We start from the raw sequence: 20,441 nt of genomic DNA, 5'->3' as shown, positions 1-20,441 counted from the left end.
TTTCAAGTCTCTTCAGCAAGTGGTGCTGGGAAAACTGGGCAGCAGCAGGCAGAAAAATGATCCTGGACCACTTTCTTACACCATACACACACAAAAAAACTCCAAAATGGATCAAAGATCTAAACGTAAGACAGGAAGCCATCCAAACCCTCGAGGAGAAAGCAGGCAAAAAACTCTTTGATCTTGGCCACAGCAACTTCTTATTCAACACATCTCCGGAGGCCAGGGAAACAAAAGCAAAAATAAACTATTGGGACCTCATCAAAATAAAAGGCTCTGCACAGCAAAGGAAACAATCAGCAAAACTAAAAGGCAACCGATGGAATGGGAGAAGATATTTATTTATAGACGACATATCAGATAAAGAGTTAGTGTCCAAAATCTATAAAGAACTTATCAAACTCAATACCCAAAAATCAAATAATCCAGTGAAGAAATGGGCAAAAGACATGAACAGACACGTCTTCAAAGAAGACATCCAGATGGCCAACTGACACATGAAAAACTGCTCAACATCACTCATCATCAGGGAAATACAAATCAAAACCAGAATAAGATACCACCTCACACCTGTCAGAATGGCTAACATTAACAACTCAGGCAACAACAGATGTTGGCAAGGGTGCAGAGAAAGGATCTCTCTTGCACTGCTGGTAAGAATGCAAACTGGTGCAGCCACTCTGGAAAACAGTACGGAGTTTCCTCAAAAAATTAAAAATAGAACTACCCCACAACCCAGCAATTACACTACCGGTATTTATCCGAGGGATACAGGTATGCTGTTTCAAAGGGGCACATGCACCCCAATGTTTACAGCAGCACTGTCAACAGTAGCCAAAGTATGGAAAGAGCCCCAACGTCCATCAAAGGATGAATGGATAAAGTAGACGTGGTATATGTATACACAATAGAGTATTACTTGGCAACCAAAAAGAATGAAATCTTGCCATTTGTAACTACATGGATGAACTAGAGGTTATTATGCTAAGCAAAATTAGTCAGAGAAAGACGAATATCATATGACTTCACTCATATGAGGAATTTAAGATACAAAACAGATGAACATAATGGAAGGGAAGCAAAAATAATATAAAACAGGGTGGGGGACAAAACATAAGAGACTCTTAAATATGAAGAACAAACAGAGGGTTACTGGAGAGGTTGTGGGGGTGGGGGTGAGCTAAATGGGTAAGGGGCATTAAGGAATCTACTCCTGAAATCTTTGTTGCACTAAATGCTAACTAACTTGGATAAATTAAAAAAATAAATTAAGAATAAATAAATAAATAAATAAATAAATAAATAAATAATAAAATAAAAAATTAAAACTCACTTTTCAGACATCATTAAATTCAAAGAACTAAATATCTGATTTTCTTAGATAAGTAACTGAAGCCACTGGCTTCCATTTTTTCTGTAGATATCTATGAAAAACATATTTGTTCCTTATTTTAGCTATATATTCTTTTCTTTTTACTTGCCAAGGCTTTTTAAAATTAAGGTATAGTTCACATACAATATTAGTTTCGAGTATAAACATAATTACTCAGTATTTGTGTTTACTGTAAAATAATCACAGTAAGTCCAGTTAAGATCTATCATCATACATAAGTATAATTTTCTTATAAGGAGAATTTTAAGATTTAGTAATTTTTAAATATGTAGTACAGTACTATTAACTATAGTAAAATACTGTGTATTACAACCCCATGGCTTATTTATAACTAGAAGTTTGCACTTTTTGACTCCTTTCACCCATTTCTCCCACTTCCCCATCCCCAGCCTCTGGCAACCACTAATCTGCTCACCAATCTATGAGTTTAGTTTTAGACTGCACATTTAAGTGAGACCGTATTGTACGTCTTTGTCTGACCTATTTCACTTAGCATAATGTCCTCAAGGTCAATCCATATTGTTACAAATGGCAAGGTATCATTTTTTTTTTGGCTGAATAATATTCCCCTGTACATATATATCATGTCTTCTTTATTGGTATGTCAATGGACATTCAGGTTTGTTTCTATATCTTAGTTATTGTAAATAATGCTTCAATAAACACGGGGGTGCATGTATCTTTTCTAGTGTTTTTGTTTTCTTCAGATAATACCCAGAAGTGAAATTGTTGGATCATGTCATATTCTATTTTTTATTTTTTGAGGAACCTCTATACTGTTTTCCATAGTGTCTGCACCAATCTACATTCCCACCAACAGCATACAACAGTTCCTTTTTTTTTCACACCCTTGCCAGCAATTGTTATCTTTTGTCTGTTATCTTTTGTCTTTTTTTAAGGTCTATTTATTTAGAGAGAGTGTGTGTATATGAGTAGGGGAGGTGCAGAGAGAGATTCCCAAGCAGGTTCTGCACTGTCCAAAGTGGGGGTCAATCTCAGGAACTGAACCTTGAGATACTAACCTGAGCAGAAATCAAGAGTCACACTTGACTGAGCCACCCAGACGTCCCTCTTTTGCCTTTTTTGTTAATAGCCATTTTGTTAGGTGTGAGAGGATATTTCATTGTGGTTTTGATTTGCATTTTACTGATGATTAATGATGTTGACCATCTTCTCATGAACCTGTTAGGTATATGTACATCTTTGGAAAAATGTCTATTCATATCCTTTGACCATTTTCAAATTATATAGTTTGTGTTTTTGCTATTGAATTAATTGTAGGAGTCCTTTACATATTTTAGATGTTAACCCCTTATCAGATATGATTTGCAAGTATTTTCTCCCACCAAGTAAGCTGCTTTTACATTTTGTTGATGGTTTCCTCTGCTGTATAGCACGTTTCAGTTTGATGTAGCCCCACTTGTTATTTTTGCTTTTGCTGCCTTTTTCTCACCAAAAAAAATCATTGCCAAGACTGATTTAAAGGGCTTACCATCTATGTTTTCTTCTATGAATTTTTTATTTCAGGTCTTACATTCACGTCTTTAATCCATTTTGAGTTAATTATTGTGTATGGTATAAGACAGTGGTCCAGCTTCATTATTTCCTATATGGTCATTCAGTCTTCCCAACACTATTTATTGAATAGACTGTCCTTTCTCCACTGCATATTCTTGGCTTTTTGTCATAAATTATTTGGTCATAGATGTTTGGGTGTATTTCTGGGCTCTCTATTCTGTTCCATTGATTCATATGTCTGTTTTTATGGCAATACCATTCTGATCTGATTACTACAGCTTTGCAATATAGTTTGAAAACATGGAGCAGGATGCCTCCAGCTTTGTTCTTTTTCAAGATTGCTTTGTGTCTTTTGTGGCTGCATACAAATTTTAAGACTGTGTATTTCTGTGAAAAATGCCATTGAAATTTTGATAGGGATTACATTGAATCTGTAGATTGCTTTGGGTATTAGGAATACTTTAACAATATTAATTTTCCAATCCACAAAGTATCTTTCCATTCATTTGTGTCTTCAATTTCCTTCATCAATGTCTTAGAGTCTTCAGCATGCAAATCTTTTACCTCATTGTTTGAATTTATTTTTATATATTTTATTCTTTTTTGATGCAACTATAAATAGGATTGTTTTTTTAATTTCTCTGGTAATTGATTCTCCTATATTTATAATCAATTGTTCAATTCATCTTCACTATTGAATATTCTCATTATCATCATTTTATGGGTAAGAAAGCTGATGCTTCTAGAGAGTAAGTAACTTGTCCAAGTCCTAAATCTGGTAAGGGAAGGATCTGGCATTCATTCATTCATTCATTCATTCATTCATTCACTTATTGATTGAAGAGAGAGAAAGTAGGAGGAGCAGAGAGATGAGGAGAGAGAGAGAATCTCAAGCCAGCTCTATCCTCAGCAGGGAGCCCCACACAGAGCTCAATCCCATGACCATGAGATCATGACCTGAGCCAAAATCAAGAGTCAGATGCTTAACCAACTGAGCCACCCAGGCACCCTAGGATCTGGCATTTGAAATGATTCCACACTGAGCTCCTACCCACTACTTCTCCTATGGTTTTCCCGGGTTCTTATTCTTGTATCTTTTCTCCTCCCACTCCATACCTACAAGCCTTTCACAAAAGTGAATCTGCTAAGAACTTTTGAGTCTGTATCTCCAGACATCCTCAGCTCCTTCTTCCCACTCTCAACAGGTTTAACTTTGTCCACTGTACTAACTGTCCCTATTCCTCCTGCATTCTCAGCTGTGCTGCCATGATCACCCACCTAGGTATCCTGATAAGAGCCTTCCTTCCAGATGTTTCTGGAGCCTTCTACTGACCAACAAGAGCAAACTTTAATGATGAAATCAAAATAAAAGCCTGAGTTTTTACATTGTTTAGATGTGTCAAAATCTGAAATTACAATTTTAAACTGTCTAGTTTGGACATTTTACAGATTCTGTGAGCATAATGGCTTATTTAAAATGAGTGATTTTTATAATTACTCAATTTGTGAGCACCCATATATGTATATATATATACACTGTATTTATATGTAACTATAAATTTGGGTATAGAGTTGGGTATAGATATAGTTTTTTGTTTGGATGATATATAGTTTCGCCTCCCTTAACCTTCAGCCTGGAGAATGCTTCTTTGGGTAGAGTCAGCCATCAACAAAAAATCTTTTTCTTTTAATGTTTATTTTTTATTTTTGAGAGAGACACAGAGCATGAGCGGGGGAGGGGCAGAGAGAGAGGGAGACACAGAATCCGAAGCAGGCTCCAGGCTCTGAGCTGTCAACACAGAGCCCGACGCAGGGCTCGAACTTACGAACCGAGAGATCATGACATGCGTCAATGGCAGAGGCTCAACCGACTGAGCCACCCAGGCGCCCCAACAAAAAAATCTTCTACTACCATTTCCCATATGAGCAAGCAAGCACAAATTAAAAAGCTACGAGCTGAAATTGCTGTGTAATAACATTCAGTGATTTCACTTACTTGCCAATAGTACCTAAGTTGACTTAACCACTCGAAGTCACTGTCATCGCTAACTTGTTTTTTAACAAGTGATGTGAGGACATCTCTAGCATGGACATCCAGCACCACAAGAGCTCCCAGAGTAACACGATTCTGCTTGGACAATTTGCCACGGACCAAAGTGACAATGTCATCAATTTGCATGTTACATGTTTCCAAGTACTGCTCAAGAGCCTGAAAGAAAAGAAGATATAATTAACGTGATCAGAATTTTTCTGAACAAAACCATTTCAAGCTAGCATATATACAGAGTGTTTGCCACATTTCCCCCCATTTGACACCATTTAAAAATAATCAATTCTTCTTACTACAAAAGTATTAGGTGAATGAGGCCAACCTGGCCAGATAGAGAAGAATATGTGGTTTGTGTCTACTCAACATCCTATCCACTCCTATCTCCACTCCTTCTGTATGCTCTGTGGTTCTGGTGAGCTGTCCCTCACCTTGCCCTATCCCAACGGCAGCAAGGAGGGGGATGTGTGACCCAGCCAGGGCCAATCAGAGTTCTTCCCAGGAAATGCTACACACAGAGAAAAAAGTGATTTTCTTTAGGTTTGGGGGACTCTGAGTATGCCATTCTGAAGCTACTGCAAGCCTTCATCCACTTGGCGGAACAAGCCTGCCAGAGACCAGCAGAGAGGAAAGGCAAAGGAAGAGAGATACTGCAGTAGCAATGATGCTCTGAGACCCCAATTCCGACCGTTCTTCCTTGAATCCCAAAGTCCTTTCAGTCCTGTTGTGTAAGCTTTCTGAGCTGGATGTGTGCCACTTGAAAAGTAAAGATCTTAATAAACAAAACATCTCCCATTTTAGTTTATGGTGAGCAATGCCAGTTCTGAGTACCAGACTCTCTTTTGGTGGGTAAATCTAATTAGTAAGTTAAAAAATAGAAGAGGGTTTATGATGAAGATCAAATTAGAATCAGCGAAAACCGCTATGCTTAAGGGAGTGTCAACACGCTCCAGAAGGCTGGTGTGCTTTCTTTCTCCACTCTAATAATATTTAATGAACATTGGGCACCAACCAGTGTATTTCATTCCTTCAGGACCAGGTAAGTGGTAGCGATGTAATGAAAAATGAGCATTTTCAAGAATGAGAGCAAGTTTAAAGGGCAGGGTTGGAGACCGCACACTGTTTCTCTGAGGGGCACTTTTCTTCCTTGAAACATTTCATCTTTATTTTTAAGGAGGTCAGTCTTTCAAAGGTTTGAAGTGCTTGAATACTATTGCCTTTATATTATTTACATGATCGATCGCTATTAATTCTCTTCATAAGCAGTGAAAGATAAACTTCTGTCCGAGCCATTTTTAAATGGCCATAAGTGTTGGGGCGCCTGGGCGGCTCAGTCGGTTGGGCGACCGACTTCACCTCGGGTCATGATCTCATGGTTCGTGGGTTCGAGCCCTGCATCAGGCTCCATGCTGGCAGCTCAGAGCCTGGAGCCTGCTTTCAATTCTGTGTCTCCGTCTCTCTGCACCTCCCCTGCTCGTGCTCAGTCTCTGACTCTCAAAAACTAAATAAATGTTAAATTTTTTTTTTTAATAAATAAAAATAAATAGCCATAAGTGTTTAAATTCTTGGAGCCAACTAGTGAAAATATGTTAAGATGCCAGTGAGTACATCTTAGTTTTCTCATCAGTAAAAGTGGGGGTCTCTGAGAGACTTACCAGTTCTCACACTCTATAGTTCAACACAAAACACAAAATAAAAATTTCATCTTTCAATCTGACAGCACAAATTATACGTCCATAAGAATTTAGTACTACATACACTAGCAGAATGTATCTTCCTATACTAGGAAAACAGATTTGGAACTAAAATTTAACTGCAAACTGCAACAAACTGAGTTCTTTAGGAAAAAATCTATATGAATCAATGAGAATTCAGATTAGATAGAAAAAAAAATCACGGTATCGATAGCATTTTTGTTACATTTTCTTCCTTGTAAACCATTCTGTATAGTGAGCTAATGAATCTAAAGGTAGCAACTATTCTATTCTGTCAAAATAAACCCTGTCTGAAATCAAATATTTTTATCATACCTAGATCCTTCTACATATGCAATGATACAGTGACTCAAAATCGCATCAGTATCTGCAATACCCCGAGCTCTGTGACAGTGTTGATTCTTTCATTCATTTTACAGCCCCTGCAATGCCTCACGCAGACGAGTTGCAGAATCAACATTCACTGAATAAATTGAACAGGTCCTCTGGGAGTGTGACAGGATAACACAGGGCTATTATAACATCAAGCTCTAGACAACTTGGGATGTTTGCAGACAATGGAAGTGTCCAGTCTTCTATGAAGCTGCCAAGAGTCTCTGTTCAACCAAAGTGATCCGTTTCAAATGTTTACCACACATTAATCAGGAGGAAAAATTATCAACACATATAATACTAAAGCATATGCTAGCCTCCCATGATAGACCTACACATTAAATTTTTAAAAATCAGTACTAATACTATAGAATACTAAATCATAGAGTACTATAATTACTTTTATAATTATAGAATACTAAAACATGTGCCGGCCCCTCATGATGCTACTACAGAACTTGAATGGACTGAACATGGATGAAATACAGACAGGGACGAGGTGCACAGATAGCAGATCACAGGCAGAAAGAAGCAGGATAATCACACGCAGATGAAAAAGAATTAATTTTTAAGGACACATATAAAGCCTAGTTTCATATCATGAAACTTAGCTCTGAAAGCACCATAAAATGCAACAGACAAGGGCAGTCTGGCAAGCAACAATAACCGAGGTGTAACGTGTTAATCTTGCTAAGCTGCAGCTCTAGAGAACCTTGAGTCTATGAAGCTGAATCACCCTCAAGTAGCATAGGTTCTCATTCTGGCTTTCTCTGTGAATGGCTCCATATCTGTACCATGTAACATAAGTAGGAAAAAAAGCTGAATCAACTGATAAATGAGTAAACAAGCAACTCAATTTCAGTATCAGTGCATACTGCTATAAAGAAAACCAACAAAAAACCCTATTTGCATCTGTATGCAATATGGTAAGAATTATAGGCAGATCGTTTTGAGCAGAAGACGCATTGAAATGGGAGTGACCTAAATGGCAAGTCCCTTGAGATTCAAAGTATGCTTGGGAGATAAGTAGAAACTGTAGTTTACACTTTAATGCTCCATATCAATTCCCACTGTTGCAGCCTGCTTGGAGTAAGATCAAAGAAAAATATGGATTTGGCAGAGGGGTAGAGGTTTGATAAACACCACATTTAAACTGAAGAAATTTGGAAGATGCCTCCAAGTTTGTCTAATCTGCTCACATTTGCTTCTTCGTTCCCTGCAGACTGAGTCCCCACAGTGGCGAGTGATAAAGTTGGTATTGTGTTTTGGGGGGCTGGCCAGCAGGCAAGGAGGGAGATCCAGGAGGCTACATGTTGCCCCAGCACGCTACATTGGTGATGGAGGAATCTCTCTGTGTGGGGAGGTTAATGAGTGGTGGCTTAAAAGAAAAAGAGAAAATGAATTCTCTAAGTCCACTGGGAGAGAAGAAGGAGGAGGAGGAGGAGGAGGAGGAGGAGGAGGAGGAGGAGGAGAAGAAGAAGAAGAAAGCACATGTGGCTAGAAACTGAGGCCCCAGAAGTAACTCCAAGGGCTTATGGTTGTTAGGGAAACCCCCCCTTCCCCAGGGTCTTGTGTTCCATGAAGACAGTTCTTCCAGAAAACCTTGAATTCCTACCCTATACCCTCATCCCTTCCCACAGGAAATAAATAAGTGACCTGTTGTTAAGTTTGACAAAGCTAAGTATGTGTTACTCAGATCCATACTCTATGGGATCCGGCTGCTGACAGAGAACATTAGTTTCTCAAACCTCAGCACTACCAGTGTTCAACAGTACATTAGAGTTAAAGACAATAATACCAAACTCCATGTCAAAAATATATTTGAGGGGCACCTGGATGGCTCAGTTGGTTAAGCGTCCAACTCTTGGTTTCAGTTAGGTCATGATCTCACAGTTTCGTGAGTTCGAGCCCCACATCTGGCTCTGCACTGCTGGCATGTAGCCTGCTCGGGATTCTTTCTTTCTCTCTCTCCTCCCTCCCCTTCCCCCCACTCACCTGTCTCTGTCTCTCTCAAAATAAATAAACTTAATTTTATATATATATATATATATATATATATATATATATATATATATATATATGTGTGTGTGTGTGTGTGTGTACATATATATATATTTGAAATTATATATATTTGTAATTTATATATACTTGAATTATATATTTGAAATTATATATATTTGATATATATAAGTATATATATTTGAAATTCATGGTTCTAAACAAAAGATCCACAACTACTATATTGCAACTGGCCCATCAGTCAACTGAAAGTTGACCTGCTTGAAATCCTATAAATGTAGTTTCTGTTGTTAATTACTAACAGCAAGTTAATATTATTATGCTAACATACCTAATAGAATACTTAAAAGTAAGCATTCAAAGTATCAATAATTACTGGGTGCCTGGGTGGCTTAGTCAGTCAAGTGTCTGACTCTTGATTTTGGCTCAGGTCATGATGTCACAGTTTGGGAGATTGAGCCCTGCCTCAGGCTCTTACCTGTCAGCTCAGATTCTCTCTCACTCTCTCTCTGCCCCTCTCTTTCCCACTCTGTCTCAAAATAAATAAACTTTAGAAAAAATCAATAATTCTACAAAATCAATACATTAAGAATAAAAATGAAAATAGTAAAGTAAGCTAACCGATACCTTGTCTTCCTACTTCCTCTTTTACTCAAGGTATAAAAGAGGATTATGCTATTTTCCTCCTAATCTTTCTGAGTTTAGGAAGCTTAGTTCTATTACAATTCTATGTTTAAAGGTATAAAAATGTATCTAGTAACAAGATTGAGGTTCAAGTACCCTTGACTTTTTGAGAGGATTGTCTTTATTTTGTTTTTTATAGTTAGTATATTCCAGCAATAGTACCTGTTTAAAAAATGCTGAAAAACCTGGGGCAGGGCAGTAATGAAGCTTACCTCTTGTCCCTTTGGAATAGCTGTTTGTACTTCTGTTGTCCAGAAGATTTGAGATACACAAAGCACTGTCTGTCCAGGCCACTCCCTCACCCAGTTAATTCGCATGTTTTGTGTATAGGCAGAAATTGCATCTTTAATTACCTAATTGGAAACAAAAATGCTAAAGATAGTTTCACAGTTTACTTAAACAAGCTATACAATGAGGACCTAAACTCCTAAACAGATTAACTCATACTATTTAACTTTTTACAACATCTTAGCCAATTATGAAGACTCAAAGCATGTCATTAGACTATTTAAATTCAAGTTTATTCATATACCTATGAGCAAAAGCATACATTACACAGCATTTTATTTTGCTGATACATGATCAATTTGTGTGAACCCACATTATATCGAATATTCGTGAGACCAGTCGTAGCCAAAGATATCCTAGATACACTTGGGTTGAACAAGCCCAAGCAATTTTATTGCAAGATTTAAAGTTAAGTAATTCCAAATTCATAGACAATAATTTTCTTTGAACTTGATCAGATCCCCACTCACCCAGGCGCACATGTATGTGTACGAGCACTCTCAGGCAAACCACACCACTTCTCTAAAGTTCCTTCTGTGTTTCTGGATCTAACTTCCTCTCAATCTATAGTTAGATGCCCAAGGCAATGATGACAAGCAAGGGGATATAACTGATTTATGGAGAGTTAAGAATCAGGAAAGTCAGAAAGTCTTATTTACATTCTTTGCAACATGATTTAAGTCTAATTCATGTACTTCTCCTCCATATGTTTTCTGTGGATTGACATATCCAGTTTTTCTACCAGCCATCAGCGAGAAACAATCTAATCTTTTATATCTATCAACCCGAAATGGTCATGTTGTCTATGAGGTGATACCCACTTTAATGTTTGGTTTCAGAAAAGACGGTCAAAATTAGATTTTTCTGAGAAATATATAAGGATGTATGAACCTTTCTAGACTTCTAGTCTGGCTAGGGTATTTATGGAGCTGAACAGAGACAAAGGGCAGTGGTAGCTATTGATAGCAAAGAAAGTTTCTAAGGCCAGAAGGAGCCACAGAAAGGGCAGGTGAAAATGAGCAACTGAGAGACAGCAGAAACAGAAACTAGAAGGTACAGTACAGAAATGTCAAAAATGGAATAAATATGTGCTCTAGAAGGACAACAGGGAGAGAACAAGAGGAAGACTTTAAAATCTAAATCACAATTGCTACATAGTTGGATGAGGAGAAACAACTACAGAAAGTTCTGCAATACTGGATGTAAAATATATCTATGTGTGCCAGATATATATACACATATATAAGTACATGCATATTTTGGAAGTAACATACACATGATAATCTAGTAACATAAGGGGTACAAGTGCCAAGAACATGACTTTTTTTATTATCGATAAGTGACCTAAAATTTACTTAATTTAAGCATGCAGTGGTCTTGCTAGCATGGGACTACATACAGTAGAAACATAGTAACACACATCTCTATTTGTATTACTTTATATTGCATTCGATTGCACATTTCAGAAACACAAACTTACACAAGAACATTTGGGGATGATGTTTTCCTGGCCACCCCATCTAAGTGCTCTGAAATGGCAACCAAAATACCTTCTCTAAGCACTCTGACAAACAAAATGAAAAGAATAGTTGTAACAGTATTGGATATGTCTAAAACAATGAGTTATCACTGTATACAACAATTACCAAACCATATAACCAAGGCTGGTAAATAGTGGTCAAAGTGGAATTCATTTACATTACTTACAGCTGCATAAATAAAATAAACCTTATTTGTCAATATGCACCAAGGCCTATGAAACCTTGTCTCTTTAAATTTTAATTTTCTTTTTTAACATTTATTCATTTTTTGAGAGAGACAGAGAGAGACAGAGAGAGAGAGAGAGAGAGAGAGAGAGCATGAATGGGGGAGGGGCAGAGAGAGAGAGGGAAACACAGAATCTGAAGCAGGCTCCAGGCTTCCAGCTGTCAGAACAGAGCCTGATGCAGGGCTCAAACCCACAAACTGTGAGATCATGACCTGAGCCAAAGTTGGATGGTTATCGAACTGAGCCACTCAGGCGTCCCAAAACCTCGTCTCTTTGACCTAGTGGTCCTACATATGAGAACTTATCATGAGAAAGAATTCTTTCAAAGAAACCAACTATATCCATAAGGACATTCACTCTAATTTAATCCACAATAGGGAGAAATGAAAAACTCCAAATGACTTTACATCTATTGAAAAACTATTATGCACGCAGATATTAAAACTATATTTAAGAAGAGGAAGCAACACTAGGGCACATTATATACATTAAACACTTGGATTCCAATGAATTTTTTTCAACAATGTGTGAGAGAATCCGAAAAATTAATGAAAACTGTTGTTAATTAGAACATGATGCCATATTCCTTCTCAATCCTGCTCTCGTGATCCCCAATTCAATCATGATTTTTATTCTTATGAGCAACTTGAATGCTAAGACCCTAGTAGAGTAAAAGATGAATTTAACTGCTCAATTAATCTGTATTTGTTTCCATGACTTGAAATTTTCTACTAATAGGGGCGCCTGGGTGGCTCAGTCGTTTGGGCGGCCGACTTCGGCTCAGGTCATGATCTCACGGTCCGTGAGGGCTGTGAGTTCGAGCCCCGCGTCGGGCTCTGTGCTGACAGCTCAGAGCCTGGAGCCTGTTTCAGATTCTGTGTCTCCCTCTCTCTGACCCTCCCCTGTTCATGCTGTCTCTCTCTGTCTCAAAAACAAATAAATGTTAAAAAAAAATTTTTTTTTAAAAAAAGAAATTTTCTACTAATAAAAATAATTACAAATGATTGAGTTGATGTTTTAGGAGATGTGGAAAATATGAAGTTATTAATTATAAGAAGTATTTGTGATTTTCTAACATTTTGGTACATATTTTTTATATGCATAGGACAAAAAGGCTCACCTCAGAAACGTATATATCAAGGAGAATAATGTAAAACTATAGAGAAATGCATGCAAGGCAACTAAATACAGACTCTGTAGACCAAGGTGTATTTAATTAATGATCAAAGAAATAACTTGTAGCTGCAAGAAACAGGATTTATTACTAAAACCCAAGAAACCCAAGTTTTCTGTAGTATGGATGCTATTTTGTCCCACTTTTCAAGTGGGTCCCTATGAAATTAATTTCATAGATTTTGTCTTTGAGCTATATATTACAATTTAATTGGTAATTCAGGACTCAATTTCTATCTAAAAACAGTGCATTTATTAACCAGACATTTTTACTGTAATCACTGCCCCCAATGTGGGGCTCAAACTCATAACCCTAACATCATGAGTTGCATGCTCTGCCTACTGAGTCAGCCAGGCGCCCCTATGATACATTAATATTCCATATCTTTACTAGAAATAATAATAAATATAGCTGAGTACCTTGTGGATGGACTTAATCATAACTCTCTCCAATTCAACCAACCACTTCTCCACTTGACCTCTGGCTTTGGCTGTTGAAATGGTCTCTGTGAGTTCCACCAACTCTTCTTCACTACTCTTCATGTGAGTAATATCAAGTGTTTCTGTAAATTCTACCTTTGCAATTCCTTCAAAACATTTCTTCAAGTGAGGTTGCACCCTGTCAGGGGAAAAAATGTTCAAGAGAATTAATCAGATTAAAGCAGTTCCTTAACATCAGTGTTCTTTGTGTACCAATCTTTACTCACAATTTATAAATGTGCATCACGTGTCAGGCCCCTGCTAGATGCTGCTGGAGATGAAAGGCTGAGGGAAAAAGACACAATCCCTGTCTGTATGGATTATACAGTCCAGTAGGAGGTCATCATTAATTGAATAATCACAAAAAGATCTGTAAAACTACAATTATAATAAGAGCTACAGAGGAGACACCCATGAGGCTTTGTTTCCAACACAATAAACTGAAAGATGTTAAAAGCAACATAAGGAACAAACCAATCTTGGCTAACAGATAATACACTAATTGGAAGAATCTTCAAATGCACAAAACTAGCTTTTTCAACTGGGATCTTCAGAGACTGCTCACAAATTATGAACTAGGTTTAGCACTTTAAGTACTTTACAGTTTACTAAATCAATAGCTTTGAAAGTATCCAACTGTAATCATTGTAACACAGATGGAAGTGACTAAACCCCTCATTCTGGGCACATTACTAATAACCAAATGAACTCATCTTTCAATAGGCAATAAAGAATCAGAATATAAAAATTCAGATAGAAATCTGAGCCTACAGGAGGAAGTCAAACTTTCACTCTTCATAGATGACATGATACTCTACATGGAAAACCCAAAATATTCTACCCAAAATCTGCTAGAACTGATCCATGAATTCAGCAAAGTGGCAAGATACAAAATCAATGCACAGAACTTGGTTGCATTCCTATACACAAACAATGAAGCAAGAGAAAAAGAAATCGATCCCATTTACAATTGCACCAAAAACCATAAAATACCTGGGAATAAATTTAACCAAAGAAGTGAAAAATCTATACACTGAAAACTATAGAAAGCTTATGAAAGAAATTGAAGAAAACACAAAAAAATGGAAAAAGATTCCATGCTCCTGGATAGGAAGAACAAATATTGTTAAAATGTCCATACTACTCAAAGCAATCTACATATTCAATGCAATCCCTATCAAAATAACACCAGCATTCTTCACAGAGCTAGAACAAATAATCCTAAAATATGGAACCAGAAAACACCCTGAATAGCCAAAGCAATCTTGAAAAAGAAAACCAAAGCAGGAGGCATCACAATCCTGGACTTCAAGCTGTACTACAAAGCTGTAATCATCAAGACAGTATGGTACTGGCACAAGAACAGACACTCAGATCAATGGAACAGAATAGAGAACCCAGAAATGGACCCACAAATGTATGGCCAACTAATCTTTGACAAAGCAGGAAAGAATATCCAATGGAATAAAGACAGTCTCTTCAGCAAGTGGTGCTGGGAAAACTGTACAGCACAGGCAGAAAAATGATCCTGGACCACTTTCTTACACCATACACACACAAAAAAACTCCAAAATGGATGAAAGACCTAAATGTAAGACAGGAAGCCATCAAAATCCTTGAGGAGAAAGCAGGCAAAAACCTCTTTGACCTTGGCCGCAGCAACTTCTTATTCAACACGTCTCTGGAGGCCAGGGAAACAAAAGCAAAAATGAACTATTGGAACCTCATCAAAATAAAAAGCTCTGCAAAGCAAAGGAAACAATCAGCAAAACTAAAAGGCAACCGATGGAATGGGAGAAGATATTTATTTACAGACGACATATCAGATAAAGGGTTAGTGTCCAAAATCTATAAAGAACTTATCAAACTCAACACCCAAAAAACAAATAATCCAGTGAAGAAATGGGCAAAAGAGATGAATAAACACTTCTTCAAAGAAGACATCCAGATGACCAACCGACACATAAAAACTGCTCAACATCACACATCAGGGAAATACAAATCAAAACCACAATGAGATACCACCTTACACCAGTCAGAATGGCTAAGATTAACAACTCAGGCAACAACAGATGTTGGTGAGGATGCAGAGAGAGAGGATCTCTTTTGCACTGCCAGTAAGAATGCAAACTGGTGCAGCCACTCTGGAAAACAATATGGAGTTTCCTCAAAAAATTAAAAATAGAACTACCCTGGGGTACCTGGGTGGCTCAGTCAGTAAGCGACCAACTTCAGCTCAGGTCATGATCTCACAGTTTGTGAGTTCGAGCCCCATGTCAGGCTCTGCGCTGACAGCTCAGAGCCTGGAGTCCGTTTCGGATTCCATGTCTCGCTCTCTCTCTGCCCCTCCCCCACTCACACTCTGTCTCTTTCCTTCAAAAATAAATAAACGTTAAAAAAAAGAAAGAAAGAAAGAAAGAAAAATAGAACTACCCTATGACCCAGCAATTGTACTACTAGGTATTTATCCAAGGGATACAGGTACGCCGTTTCAAAGGGGCACATGCACCCCAATGTTTATAGCAGCACTATCAACAATAGCCAAAGTATGGAAAGAGCCCAAATGTCCATTGATGGATGAGTGAATAAAGATGTGGTATGTATGTATGTATGTATGTATGTATGTATGTATGTATGTGTACATATACATACATACAATGGAGTATTACTCGGCAATCAAAAAGAATGAAATCTTGCCCTTCGCAACTACATGGATGGAACTAGAGGGTATTATGCTAAGTGAAATTAGTCAGATAAAGACAAATATCATATGACTTCACTCATATGAGGAATTTAAGATACAAAACAGATGAACATAAGGGAAGGGAAGCAAAAATAATATAAAAACAGGGAGGGGGACAAAAACATAAAGAGACTCATAAATATGGAGAACAAACATTCTTTTTTTTACTGAGGTTTTTTTACTGAGGTTACTGGAGGGGTTGTGGGAGGGGGGGGATGGGCTAAATGGGTCAGGGGCATTAAGGAATCTACTCCTGAAATCGTTGTTGCACTATATGCTAACTAACTTGGATAAAAATTTTAAAATAAATAAATGAAAGTTAAAAAATATATATATAAAATAAAATAGCAAAAAAAAAAAAAAAAAGAAGAAGAAGAAAAGAAATTTGAGCCTAAATTTATCTTTTTGTCTGGATTCCTTGTCTCCTACTTTGAAGGCACAAGACACAAAACTAACAAATTTAATAACTTTCCATTCACTGTCTGCTGTACACCAGACATACACACTTTTCTAAGAAATTGGGCATCAGTGTCGGGGAAGAAAAAGAAGTCCAAATTCTCTGCCATCATGGAGCTTATGTTCTGCTAGAGGAAATCAGACAGTAAACAAGTAAGTACATGATAGAGTGTTCCAGATGCTACAAAAGAGGCCGAAGGAAATAAAAGCAGAGACGATAATCCACTGGCTAGGCAGTGCTGGAAGGGTTGCCATTTTAAATACAGTGGTCAGGGAAAGTCTTCCTGAGGTGCAGACCTTTGAGCATTTTTCCACAAAAGTCTAGAAGAGGTAAAAGAAGTCAGAGATATTCAGGTAAGGAGCAACTTCCGCAAAGATGGTGGTACACGGATGTAGGGGGCTGCCCCTTTTAGAGTGGACTTAGAAGGACAGGTAATGGGACACCACCAGCGGGGGTCACTGCAAGCCACTGGGAGCGAGGTGTTCTGAAAAATATGTAGGAGAAAATGGGTAAATTAGAAATCCTCCCCAAGATTTATCACGTTTGGAAAAATCACCTTCAATGACATTACTTATGTCGTTTTAAATAATTACATTGGTTATTGATAATACTGGGAATATTCTTGAACATAATTATATGTGTTTTTATTCTGCCTTATTTTAAAAAGTAAATTCAGATAAATTTAGCTATATGCTACGTATGTAAGTTACTTACCTAGTGGGATCTTTAGTCTCAGACAGTATCTCAAGAAGTTCATCATTAGACAAGAAAAAGAATCTGGGGAAGAAGAGACGTTTCTTTTCCAAATATTCATTAAGTCCTTTAAGAATGAGTTCCAAAAGTTCGTTTGATTTTTTCAGCCGTTCCAGCATTCTCTCAACAGTTACAACGTGTAGAACACGTTTATCCTAAAAATAAACACCCAATTCAAAAATATTAGATACTAGCTTTATTTGTATTCTTATTGTATTCGAGGTTGCCTGTTTTTAATCAAACAAAGGTCAACCAAAATTTAAAATGAATATTTTCTAAAAGTAGCCTCACAGACTCTAGGTCTAACTAGCCTCTTTAATTAGTAAGAGTCATGTTGACTTGATCCTTAGTGATGTTGCTCACAGTGTCTCATTCTACACTGGAAAGCGTGAGAGACAGAAAATGAGTGTGAGGGGGGAGGGAAGGAAGAGAGGGATGCGGGGGGGTGAACGCTCATGCACTGGGATGGGGCAAGAACAGGGAACTCACAGGAAGGATGGGGGAAACAAAATAGTATGAGATGTGTTTGTCTTTTATTCATTGAGAAAAGTATTCTAAAATGATAAATCAGCATTACTTCATATATTATTGTTATCGATAATAAAACAACACAATCTCTGTTTTATAACTGTAGATAAAAATATAAGTGTTTGAGGGTGAAGAAAGGAGTTTTCAATAAAAATCTTACACTGCAAAAACTGTATTTGGAACTACAGAGGAACACTGCTTGCTAAAGGACTTAAGTTTCAGGTATATTCTTCCTGAACGCTCTAGAAGCTAAAACTGTGCTACCTCTAAGGCATGGACCTTTGAATATTTTATCACGGAAAAGTGCAACTGTGAGCTGTTTGGTTTGAAGCAATTTAAACACAGTCAAGTATTTAAAAGAGCTTTCTTTTATGCTGTGGGATGCAAGGTAAGAATTATAACTGAAAGCTGATCTTAAGAACTGATATTTTTAAAAAGTAAATAGTTTATTGATTTATAAAAATAGCCATACAAACAAACACTGGGTTTATGAAAATCTTTAGAAACACATTATTAAAATGTGCTCTAGACACAGTTGAAATAAAATTATTTTTCCTTCTTTTTCCTTAACACCTGACTGAGGGCATCCAGGTCTAGTGTTGGCCTTTTAATTTCAAACTCCATGTTCACCACTGACATCAATGACAGAATAGTAAAAGTGCTTTACTAAATAAGCATCAATGTGTTAGAAAGAGGGGCTAGGGGCACCTGGGTGGCTCAGTTGGTTAAGCGTCCGACTTTGGCTCAGGTCATGATCTCATAGTTGTGAGTTCGACCCCTGCATCGGGCTCTGTGCTGACAGCTCAGAACCTAGAGCTTGCTTTGGATTCTGTGTCTCCCCCCTCTGCCCCTCCCCTGCTTGAACTCTATCTCTCTGTCTCTCTCTCAAAAATAAACATTAAAAAAAATTTTTTTTAAAGAAAGAGTACTAAAACACTTTAGAGATTTTAATCACCAGACCAAATAATAAACCTGTGAGAACACACTAGTACATTTACTAATACAAGGAACAGGACATTTTAGAATGTATAGATATTAAGAAAATGTTAAAAGATTAAACATGGAATTTCAAGAAGAACTAATTTAGCTTATTTGTAGTACTCAGCCTTGACTAAGAGATCAACCAAAAATATCAGCTGTAAATTGTTCTATACAGAAATTTTCTTCTTCTGCAGGACCCTCTAAAATGTTTTTGTTACTATACTTTGAAAGTAGTCAAAAAGGAAAGATACACTTTTCTGCTTTTTTTTTAAATTTCTTTTTAATGTTCGTTTATTTTTGAGAAAGGGAGAAAGAGCATGAGAGGGGCAGAGAGAAAAGGAGACACAGAATCCAAAGCAGGCTCCAGGCTCAGACCTGTCAGCAGAACCTGACATGGGGCTCACGGGGCTCAAACTCATGAACCATGAGATCATGACTTGAGCCGAAGTCAGACAGTTAGCCAAATGAGCCACCCAGGCACTCCTGCTTTGTTTTGAATTTTAACAACATAACTTAGAAACAGCAACTTACTCAAAGAATAATTATCATTAATATCTGTTTTCTCAGTGAAACAGGTTCACATGAAATATGTAACATATTGGTGTATTATCTTTAATTTTTTTAAGTTTATTTATTTTGAGAGAGAGAGAAAGAGAGAAAATGAGTGGAGGAGGGACAAAGAGAGAAGGGGAAAAAGGATCCAAGGGGGGCTTCTGTGGTGACAGCAGAAAGCCCAATATGGGGCTCGAACCCACAATCTGCGGATCATGACCTGAGCTGAAGTCAGATACTTAACCAACTAAGCCACCCAGGTGCCCCTATATTAACTTATCTTTAAAGAGACAATATTTAAAAGACATTTTATTTCTTAACAGTTTTATGTTTAAATAAACTTTTAAAACACATGTAAAAAGAAGCATGACAAAAACTCAGATCATCATTTAAATGTGCAATTCATCCAATTAAGGATAGAGGAGCACTCTTGAATTACTAAATCCAAAATCCAAAATAGTGTTCTCAGAGTGCCACCTTCTGGTGAATATGCCTTTCCTTGTTGGAAAAAAAAAAAAAAGAAACTGAATACTTGCTAATAAATATGGAAAAAACCCTTTCATATATTAACAATATTTGTTTTATTTTCAAAGAATTTATTACAATATTGCTATTTTGGGTCTGAGGTTTAAAAACTAAAGAAAAATTCAGCTATCTAATTTTTTTTTAATTTTTTAATGTTTATTTATTTTGGAGAGATGGGGAGGTGTCGGGGAGGGGTGTTGCGGAGAAACAGATAGAAGGAGACAAGGAATTCGAAAAAGGCTCTAGGCTCTGAGCCATCAGCACACAGCCCCACTCGGGGCTTAAACCCACACACTGTGAGATCATGACCTGAGCCGAAGTTCGACACCCAAACGACCGAGCCACCCAGGCGCCCCGAAAAATTCAGTTATTTAAAACAACAGTTCATACTTCTTTCCCTAAATATTATAATTACAAAAGAAATACTTCTGGAAACACCTAACAT

At 37.3% G+C, this 20,441-nt stretch overlaps 1 protein-coding gene across 2 annotated transcripts in view; it reads right to left on the bottom strand.

The window, feature by feature from the left end:
* DNAH7 (dynein axonemal heavy chain 7) overlaps window positions 1-20,441 on the bottom strand; it is a 264,880-nt gene that overhangs the window by 166,920 nt on the left and 77,519 nt on the right. For both annotated transcript variants that reach the window (XM_078451065.2, XM_078451063.2), the window contains exons 20-23: window positions 17,372-17,565; window positions 13,398-13,596; window positions 9,961-10,101; window positions 4,908-5,120 (exon numbers count right to left, since the gene is read on the bottom strand). In XM_078451065.2, the coding sequence (XP_078307191.2) occupies window positions 4,908-5,120; window positions 9,961-10,101; window positions 13,398-13,596; window positions 17,372-17,565 (747 nt within the window). The remainder of the gene's footprint in view (window positions 1-4,907; window positions 5,121-9,960; window positions 10,102-13,397; window positions 13,597-17,371; window positions 17,566-20,441) is intronic.

Source organism: Panthera onca, chromosome C1 (assembly GCF_046562875.1).
Source record: "Panthera onca isolate mPanOnc1 chromosome C1, mPanOnc1 haplotype 2, whole genome shotgun sequence".
Lineage (NCBI taxonomy): Eukaryota > Metazoa > Chordata > Mammalia > Carnivora > Felidae > Panthera > Panthera onca.
This window is presented reverse-complemented; position numbering and strand designations above follow the sequence as displayed.